This window comes from Monopterus albus, unplaced genomic scaffold (assembly GCF_001952655.1).
Source record: "Monopterus albus unplaced genomic scaffold, M_albus_1.0 scaffold203.1, whole genome shotgun sequence".
Taxonomy (NCBI): domain Eukaryota; kingdom Metazoa; phylum Chordata; class Actinopteri; order Synbranchiformes; family Synbranchidae; genus Monopterus; species Monopterus albus.
In genome coordinates this window covers 805,577-816,104 of record NW_018128083.1, presented here as the reverse complement: position 1 = coordinate 816,104, position 10,528 = coordinate 805,577, and the positions used below count along the sequence as shown (strand labels likewise).

Genomic DNA, 10,528 nt, shown 5'->3' with positions numbered 1-10,528 from the left:
TGATTAGAAACAGTTCCAGCAAGAGTAACTACCCTCAATATTTTATGGATAATGATACACCGGTTAATAGATTGGAGGATGTAGTAGATAAGTTTAATAGGTTCTTTGTGAATGTTGGTCCTGGTTTAGCAAGAAGCATTTGTACAGATGATACATAGAGCCTTTACATGCTTGAAAGAATAAATCAAATCAAATCAAATATTTCAATGAATAATTGATGTTATTCCACATCTGTAAGCTTGTTATTTACATTTGTAATTTATAATACTCCCTGCACTTCATTTTCTTTCTCTTTTGATGTTACTTTGGTTCTAATAAAGGTTTGCAAAATTAAAAATACAAATTAGTAGGGTGCATAAGATATAGTGAAGACAAGAGGAAAGTGATCACAAAGCTACAGAATATAGGATTAGTAGAAGTCACTGTGAGTAATATAATTGAGATAGTGTAGACGGCAGGAAAGCAGTTTGATTTATTTGGGAGCGACTGGACTATGCAGTATGTACGGATTTAAAATGCATGGACGCTGAGGTGGTTTATAATCAATAGGAGGCAGTCATGCAACCTCAAGGATGTTTGCTGTCGTAAAACCCGAAAGAAGAAGAAGCTACGTACGGCGTATCGCACGCTTCGTCCAGGGACTCCATTGGAAATTTGGAAAGGGTTAGAGGTTTAATATTTTGATATTAAAAATGCTATTTTTATGCCGCCTGCTACTGTTTACTAGCACATCATGTTGTTGTTGTTGCTGTTGCAGTGCACACACACGCACACGGTTCAGGGTTGTACTTGCGCGTAGCTACTGTTGTTTTCATTTTAGAGCAATAAAGCTAACGTTAGTAGCAGCACCGCTAAGCACAAATTCACTGTAGCTGGCCATAACCTCATTATGGCCACAGCAGTGGTCGAGGCTTGAAACTTAGATAAGCTAGTGAAGTAGCTAAAATTCTCTTCTTGTAAAATAGAGGTAACACGCAGACAACGTATTCATAAGATTAATAGTTGACATGGTGTCTTTTGTTACAGTCTGCTAAGCTGTAACGTTAAGAATTGGCGGCCTGGTCCTGGTCACACCGACCCAACATGTATCGTATCAAACCAACTCTGAAGGACCGACAGCACTTGTATAAGCTCATCATAAGCCAGCTGCTCTATGATGGATACACCAACATCGCTAACAGTCTCATCAGTGAGGTCAAACCCCAGAGTGTAGTATCGCCCTCTGAGCAGCTGATGCAGCTGGCAAAAATAGGTAAGTGTTGTCTCTTCTTCTTCTACTACTTAATGGCGGTTGGCAAACAACTTGAGGTGCATTACCGCCACTTTCTAGACTGGTGTGTGGATCACTGATATAAAACTGATCTCACCCAGATTATACTATATTATTTTACTGTGTCTATGTATGTCACTTTCGGCTTTTTCCCGTTAGAGGTCGCCACAGCATTTGGCACGTGTTTTACACCGGACACCCTTCCTGACGCGACCCTGACTCGAGCCCGAGGAAATGACTCTGTCTCCTACTCGCTAAAAACCTAAAGAATGCTCTGTTCCCTACATCCCCAGAGCGCCTTTGCAAAATCTCTGTTAAACTGAAGTTCATGCCGCCACTTTGAAGTGCAAGTTGAAATAACTCCCTCTCCTGCCTGAACCTTGGACAACATAAAAAAAATAATAAAATCAAATAAAAACATGTTCCATGGTTTCCTGCACCGTACAAAGCTCACATTCACCAGTATTATGCTTCTTCAACAACATCAATGCACTATTTAGTGAGTGAGTGTGTGTGTGTGTTAAGGGGGCCGGTAAAGCGACCCTAAGTGCACAGTGTCCATATTCTTTCAGGGATGGAGAATGATGACAGTGCAGTTCAGTATGCCATTGGGCGCTCGGATACAGTGGCTCCTGGAGTGGGCATTGATTTGGAATTTGATGCTGATGTCCAGACCATGTCTCCAGAGGCATCAGAGTATGAGACCTGCTATGTCACATCTCACAAGGGTCCATGTCGTGTTGCCACATACAGTCGTGATGGCCAGCTGATTGCCACTGGCTCTGCTGATGCTTCCATCAAGATCCTGGATACTGAGCGCATGCTGGCCAAAAGTGCTATGCCCATTGAGGTAAGGCAGATTGGAGAATGTGGGACAGTGGATGTTTTGAAGCCAGCTTGCTCATGTTTGCCTTTTTCCCTTTTTCTGTATGTGTCAGGTGATGATGAACGAGACAGCACAGCAAAACATGGAAAATCACCCTGTGATTCGGACATTATATGACCACGTTGACGAAGTCACCTGTCTCGCCTTTCATCCGAATGAACAGATTCTGGCTTCTGGCTCAAGAGATTACACCCTTAAACTGTTTGACTACTCAAAGCCCTCTGCAAAAAGAGCATTTAAATATATACAGGTCAGCCTCTGTAGGCAGATTTTCTGTGTCCAATTTTTTTGAGTCTGCTGATCTGTTATGAAAGTTGCCAACTAGTCGCTAATGATGTAATCATGGAGAAAGTCACCAACTCTCTGTGCCACAAGATCAGCCTTTGTTACATTAGGTGCGGCTGTTGGTATGTTGTTGACGTTGTGTTTAAAACATCAGCCCTGCATGGTGAAGTTGACTAATCTGTGCAACCTCCTAATCATTAGCCAAATATTTGGCCAAATCAAAAATATTCTGATCAGTGTGAGAATTTTGTTTCACTTTTATCTTGTCTTTGCCTGTGTCCCTATAGGAAGCAGAAATGCTGCGTTCCATCTCCTTCCACCCATCAGGTGACTTCCTGCTGGTGGGTACACAGCACCCCACCCTTCGCCTTTACGATGTCAACACCTTCCAGTGCTTTGTGTCCTGCAACGCACTGGACCAGCACACAGACACCATCAGTGGTGTCAGCTACAATCCCACTGCTAACAGCTATGTTACCTGCAGCAAGGATGGCAGCATCAAACTGTGGGATGGTGTCTCTAACCGCTGCGTGACCACTTTTGAGAAGGCCCATGATGGTGCCGAGGTCTGTTCTGCCATCTTCTCCAAGAACTCCAAGTACATTTTGTCCAGTGGCAAAGACTCAGTGGTGAAACTGTGGGAGATCTCTACAGGCCGGACACTGGTCAAGTACACAGGTGACTATGACTATTATTTTATGTGAACTACAGGTGTTATTTTGCCAGATGATGTTAGTGTGTGAATGTGAAAAATTATTTGGACACTCTGGTGTGAGTGATTCTGAGTTCTGTGGATGTCAGTTCTAAATTGGTTCTCAGACCACAGGAGGAACATCAGAACCTAGTGAGCATTATACCCCGTGCTTCACTTAACCGTCACCATTCTGCTTTGTTTTTCCACTGTATTTTCTCTGTCGACCTCTGTTTAGAGGAGGGAGGGGCTGCTTCTCTCTCACACATGCAGTGTGCTGTGTGTTTACACAAGATGCTTGTAATGCTAATGCTTGAGTTAGGAGTGAAGATGCAGTCATTTAACCAATCACCAGTGACTGCTCTGGGCGCACACACCCCCTACTCCTTGTGGTCCTGGTGCTTGATTTTAGTACTACCTCCTGAAGGGTATTGAAATTTAGCTCCTGGAATGCACATCCAAAGTGGGCCGAGTGTAGTGGAAACAAACGCAGGACCCGTGACCAGCGTCACTTAGCGAAACATGTTTCGGTGGGTTCCTATAATGGCCAAAAGGCGTCTGGCAGAGATGGCAGCCTTAAAACTGGACCCCTTCTTCTACCAGTCTTGACTGCTTAGCAGTGAATCCATACGTGCAGTAAGAGAAATGATAAAAGAGTGATAGTGGCTAAATTCCATTTCTTCATCCATTTGTGCATAATGTTTGGGAATATTATTAAGATTTTACATTTCTTTCTGGTTAAAATGAAAATGGCAGATCATATAAGTTGTTGTTGTTAACTTACTTTATTTCCATGACTAATTTGATGATGGATTCAGATTGAATAGAATGCTGTCAAACCCCACTCCCATTTTTAGAAGCCTATAATCAGTAGGCTCAATGCGGTTTGAAAAGGGATGCATTTCTTTTGTTAGGTTCCAAGTAATCTTATGTCTAAAAATTGTCATCTCCCAGATAATTTAATTCTCCCCTGAGCCTTATATATATATTAAACTGTATGTTTAATGTTATTTCTGTAAAAAATGTTGCGCACAAGTGTGCTTAAAAATGAATGTGGGCAATACAAACCTATACAAGTAATTTTTCTGGTCGGGTGCAGCTCTAGTGTGTCGTTATGGTGCATTTACTGGCCCAAATTTGAGAGTGACTCGCAGTGAAGGCTCATGCTAACAAGGTAAACAAAAGAGTCTTCTTCTTGTGGGAGTCCACGTCCCCAACTGTCCCTCATATGTGATTGACCAACGCAGCATGTTTACCGGCTCATATCACCGTCTGGTGTGGTGAAAGTTGAAACCACCTTTTTCGCTACATGGGGCTGCTATGTTTTGCCAGCACCACCTGTGGTGAAGTGTCGGCCGTGGTGAACACAGTGCCACATAGAAATGAATGGAGAGGGCTGCATTTTTTTCACTTCTTTGAAAGTCACTGAATGCGGGCTAATTCCATGGTTTTAGCACTGATGAATTAGCCTGTAACAAAAACTGCTTACATCTTCGGTGAAGAGAAGATAGTATTTAAAACAACAAGTAAATGTAAATGCAAAAGGCCTTTTTATGGCATTTTTGTAAGATGCAACTTCAGAAAGATGCAAAGCGTTGTCTTTTCAACTCAAGCTCACTAAACTGACATTAACTGAAGACATTTGCGTGCTGCTAGAGAGGCTGTTCGCTGGCCTATGAAGACTGCATTTAACATCAGTGACCCCTAGCCCCACTTAGGGAGGAAGTGTTTTTTAACTGTTGTAAAGCCGGTGAGAGTTCAGTCACAGTTGATGGGACTGAAATAGTTATGTTTTACCTCTAAACTGTATATTAATATTATGTGTAAATGCTCTTCATTACAATAACTGGCCTGTTGTCTTGTCACATACATTTGTTTTCAGTAGTACAGTAACATCACCTGCTACTATAACACATATAGTGTCAAACTCCAACCTGAGCAGGAAGTGCATTTATAGGTCAGAATCCTTTCACAAAAAATATTTGCGGCTGGTTATTTGGAAACGTGGATCTACGACTTTGAGCAGTTGTCTAAAGCCCTCATTTTCCACAGTCTTTATGGGAATCATGTCTTTGGCCAGGTAAAATGTCACCGCGTCAGTTACATCTTTCCAGCGCTTGCTCGTTCTGTCGTACGGAGTTCCTTTCTCAAACGCTTCTTTCATTAAAGTTGGTTGTTTAAGCCTTGCTTCTGGCTGCTTGGTTGTACCTGCTGATCTACTCGCGTGCAGTCCCTTCATACCGTGACAGTCGGCATATTCTTTCGGATGCTTTCTTTTAAGGTTGGAAAAAAAGGTTAGTTGTGTTGCCATCCGACGTGCGAATCTGCTCACTGCAACACTTGCAAATAACTGTGGTTTGTCCTGTGTCTGCTGGAGAAAAACCAAACCACTTCCATATCACTGATGTCGAGTTTTTTTTAGACACCAACTCCTCCGCATTATCCTCCATTGTCACTGACGGTGTTGTTTAATCTCATACGAGCTTGTTAACATGGTGGCGCGCCATGTTGAGGGCGGGATCTAGAATGAATGAATAGAACTACAATGGATAGAACGTGCACATATGACGATACTATGATATTGTTGAAAAAGTGTATCGTCCAGTCCTTAATATCGTCCACGATATAATATCGTCATATCGCCCACCCCTACTTTCACATAAATAGTAGGTTTCAGCTTTTATTCAAACATGCTGGTGTTGATGCAGAGGCGTGGTGCTTTTTCCATTGAAACTTTCATAAATCTTATGACACATTACATAGTAGCAGTTTCATCACGCTGACTGCGTTAACAGAAATGTGCAATGTTACAGCTTCTGCTGTTGCTCTTCTAATAACTGCTGCAAAACAGACTGGCAAAGTCAGTGAGCGATGATGTGCTTTTCAGCATCTGCAGTCATTTCCTGCAGTAACTGACATTTCCTTCCTTCTTTGTTTGTGAATAAACAGTGCACATTTTGTTTGTCAATTTTACACCAGAAGACAAAAAGTGCCTCGTCTGCAGAAGGATTTCTTAGAGTAATAATTAATAAGAAAAAGATCAGCGGCTGCAACACTGCACTTAACGACAGTGTGGTCTGAGTGACAAAAGCAAAACAAATCCTCTGGTAATCTGGGGATTTTTGGTCACCAAATTTCTTGAGAGCTATTGACCAAGTCTTACTGTAGAAACTGTTTGTTTATTTTTAATTCCATAATCTTGCACTGAACACTTCATAGCTGCTGAGACACACCATAGAGTTGACAACAGTGAGCAAATGTATTAGATTAGTGACACTTTTCCTTCGTGTTGGCTCTGTACTCCAGCATGTTGGGTTTTCCAGCACTATTGGATTTGAGGGTTAAATGCTGACTCTTTTTAATTTGAGGGTGTTTATGTCCACATCAGGTGAACAGAACAGAAATTGGAGCCATTGTTTATATAGACATGACCCCTCCATAAAACAACTAGAAATAATAACTGGGCCTTGCAAGTCTTTTTTATTTTTGTGGTTGTTGTGTTGCAATGCTGCTCTCCTTTACCACAGCTGGGCTTTACATTGCATCATTTTGCTTTCATGCCTGTTAAAACTAGTGTGTTGATGTACTTGTGCTCACTGGTATGTGAGTGTCCTAATTCTGACTCAAAGGTTGAGAAAATACACAGATTTGCTAAACTCCCAACACTAACAAATCTGTAATATCTCTTTTATTATTAGCAAAGATCAGTGCACAAAATAGCTTCTCATTTTAGCTAACACTTTTGTCAGGTCATATCATCATTCACCAATTAATATTAATTCCCTGAGTATTTTGACAAAAACGTTTCCAAAATAAACGTCTGTTCTCTAGTTGAATTGCTTTCTGCAAGCTGATAGCGAGAATTTATGAGGTCTGCCAAATGTAATAGCTTACAGCTGTTATTTCAAAGCATGATATACATGCTTACTCAATATTTAGGTAACTGTACTGCACAGTACCAGTCAAAGGTTTGGACAGACCTTCTCATCCCTTTTTTTTTTTTTTTTTTTTAGTACACCTGTGCTCAGGATTCCACATCTCAAAGTATACATCTAATTCTTTTTTCTTCCTAAACAATAAAAAGAAAGTCCTGTATTACAACTAGAGATAGGATCTGATTGCAAGTTTTCATTTTGGATTCAGTACCAAGTTGGTAAGTTAGCTGGATCCATTAAGCCGTGCAGCCTACATAGCCCAGTTGAATCTTTATTCATGTTTTATGTTTAGTTCTCTTGTGTGTCTCTCTCTGATAATACAGCCATCGGCAAGGAGAAGACTGATGTGTAAGTGATGCTCTTGTTAACGGTAAACATGGCAGACTGGCTAATTGCAAAATCAATAAAACAAGGGTACTGACGATGAAAGGGGGGAACATCAAGTCCTTTGTTTAAATATTTACCAACATGTTAGAAAGAACTTGTTGCATTTTCATATGGTTGTACGCCACATTCTGTGACCTTTCAGATTCAGAGTGCCAATTAACCATTTTATGTGACTAACAAACTACTTAAAAAGTTTTGATAATAGATTTGGATTTGATAAAATGCTAGCAAACCTAATCCCTAACTAGGATTCTGAAAAACATTTAATTTAGCTGCCTTTTAGCTACTGGTCTGCTAAACTTAGAGAGCCAAAGTAAAATAGGCTTTTACAACTTTTAAAATAATAATATACAAAAAGCAGTTTTATGGATTCTGTTATCTCATTCCATCTGCAGAACATGTTAGGGTATGCATTAACACTCGCCGTTTGTGGAATAGACGTTTGTTCAACAGGTTCCCTCGTATAGTGGTGAGAGGTTGTGACTTCCTATTGGTACTTTTTTTAGCCATGTGAAATGACATGGCTCTGTTTCAGGTGGAGGAGCAACATTCTCATGCTTCTTTTAGATACCACAGCTTTTCACATTTTGCTTACTGAAGCCAAAGTGAGCCCACACAACAAAGATGGCATGTTTCTGTGTGAGCACTTCCCCATCATTATTCATGGCCCCAGCTGACATTTCTTCAGCTCTTGAGTGATCCCTATGAAATGGGACAGCCCTTCAAGACCTCTGCATGTCATCAGTAGTTAATGATAATGGTTAAGTTGTTGGAAATTTTGAGTGACACAATGCTGTCTTCAGCTGTGGCGATTTCAACAATGAGAGAAATGCAAGGGTAGGAATATGCAGGGAATATTGGTGGATGTGTTTGAGGTGTGTAGCATCTACTCCCTACCCCTAAATCCTACAGAGAATTGGGACATCTCTACCACTACATGTGATCGTCCAAAATTGAGGAGGTAGGGCTAAGTGAGGGTCTAAGATGCAGTGAAAAGGAGCAAGTGAGAGAAATGTGAATGCTGTTAACGGAATTGGGATTTCTTATTGTCCTCGTATAAACCACAGGCCAGAGTGTAGTACTTGCTCCCCAGCTCTGTTATGCCCCTCATCCTGTTGATTTCCATCACCATCTCTGTGATCAGTCATCTCTTTCCTCACCTCCTTCTATAGTGCATACAAATAGGTCTCACTACAAAAGTGGTTAGTTTGTGCTGTTTATTTGTTGTGGCTCCAAGGTTAGCAGTAGGACTAACCACTTAGGAATAATGCATGAGCACACTGGAGTAATTGGTGTTTTTCCTGTTGTTCCCATTCTGCTGACAGTGAGTGCATGTGGTGTAATCAGTGAACACAGGCATGTCAACACAAAGGTACATAGAAAGAAAGCCATAAAGCAAAACTAATATAAAAGTAAAACCACAAAGCAAGACAATCGACCCAGACTCAGCCAAAAAACAAATGCACACAAACTTGATAAATGTGTGTCATGTGATACTGTTAGCTTGATCAGCTAGCTAGCTGTAGCTGATGAAAATCTGCCAGTGCCATTAAGTTATTTCATCAGCAGTTTGCTTATACTGAGAAGCTTGTTTGGATAAGTAAAAGGATTCACCATTTGGAAAATTACAGTGAATTTCAATGATAAATCTGCTACCATCCTCACAGTAAGCTGCATATGTGCTGTGCGTGAATGGAAACTTTGACAAGCATAGCAACAGTAACTGAAGGGGCACTAGGCTTATCAAACTATCAGTTTAAATGATGGCAGTGATTTAAAAGGTTTGGTGGTAGTGATGACGTTAAACCAGCTATTGACATGTCTACTGCTACAGGGGCAGGACTGAGCGGCCGTCAGATGCATCGCACACAGGGTGTGTTCAATCACACGGAGGACTACGTGCTGCTGCCAGACGAGCGCACCATTAGCCTGTGCTGCTGGGACTCTCGCACAGCTGAGAGGAAAAACCTGCTGTCTCTTGGGCACAACAACATCGTCCGCTGCATCGTCCACTCGCCCACCAACCCAGGCTTCATGACCTGCAGCGATGATTTCAGGGCTCGCTTCTGGTACCGCCGCACCACCACAGACTGAGACAAGTTCTGGTTCTATGTTTCCACTCTGCTGCATCCCTCCCCATCCCCTCCTGCCTGACGGGGAACCAAACAGGATACAAGGCTCTGCTGTCTCAGTAACTGACTGACTCCTCTGCAGTCTTCCGTGACTTCCCTTCTCTCATTGCTTTCTTATGACCTGTGGTATCTTTCATTTTCATTTCATTTCAGACTGTGCTGTGGAATTTGTGAGTCTAGTACTTAAGAAAACAGTTGTCATTGCACCAGGGGCCCATATGTATATTGAGAGAGGTCATCATTGCTGTCATCATTGCTCATGCTTGCATTAAAACAGCCCTTCCTAAAGTGCTTTCAGTGTAGAGAAAGGGATCAGAACTTAGTCCTTGTTTTGTACAAAAATACATTGCAAATGTATCTGAAGTTAATATGAGGCTTTAGCTTTAAGTGGATATTTTCCAGCATTACAGTTTTTATTCCAAATTTCTCTTTTTGTTACTACCCCACCACCACAGCTCAACAGGGAAACACAAAGCAGGAATTCTGTTCTAAAAAGTCTATCTTTGGAAGAGATCCACTTGGTTTGATCAGTTCACATTGCTAAACCCCATATTAGTTTCAGGTAGACTACTGAATATATTTTTTGCACAGAATCAGGACTTTTTGTCCCCCATCACTTCCACTGAAAGTGATCTTTTAAAGGGAGTAACAGGATGATTGATTATCAGAAGACACATCTGTTACAATGTACATACGAGGACTCAGAATGAAAAACTCTTTGATATCATCGTTATGATAAATGTTTGTCTATTTGAACTGAAAGTGCGGCTGTCTTTTCACTGCTTAGAAACTTGAGTTGAACCACTCTGATCTCTCATTTCTCAGTTTTATTTCATGATTGACCAGAGAATTGGTCGATCTTTTCTACTTTTATATTGTGTCCATGTTCTTTGTTGTAATTCAAATTTTTATTAAACATTTAAACAGAAGAAGGCTCCTATT

At 41.2% G+C, this 10,528-nt stretch overlaps 1 protein-coding gene across 1 annotated transcript; it reads left to right on the top strand.

Moving 5' to 3' along the window:
* Positions 1-532: 532 nt before the first annotated feature.
* cstf1 (cleavage stimulation factor, 3' pre-RNA, subunit 1) lies at positions 533-10,506 on the top strand. Its single transcript, XM_020618293.1, has 6 exons — positions 533-663; positions 1,027-1,252; positions 1,843-2,120; positions 2,209-2,406; positions 2,729-3,119; positions 9,289-10,506. Exons 2-6 carry the CDS (start codon positions 1,084-1,086, stop codon positions 9,546-9,548), a joined length of 1,296 nt encoding a protein of 431 aa, XP_020473949.1. The 5' UTR covers positions 533-663; positions 1,027-1,083; the 3' UTR covers positions 9,549-10,506.
* Positions 10,507-10,528: the final 22 nt, after the last annotated feature.

Bases quoted from the DNA above. Each gene is read 5' to 3' on its own strand.
- cstf1 (XM_020618293.1), top strand. From the start codon at position 1,084: ATGTATCGTATCAAACCAACTCTGAAGGACCGACAGCACTTGTATAAG. The intron at 2,121-2,208 runs GTAAGGCAGATT...TGTATGTGTCAG, and splicing joins AAAGTGCTATGCCCATTGAG to GTGATGATGAACGAGACAGC. The intron at 2,407-2,728 runs GTCAGCCTCTGT...GTGTCCCTATAG, and splicing joins GAGCATTTAAATATATACAG to GAAGCAGAAATGCTGCGTTC.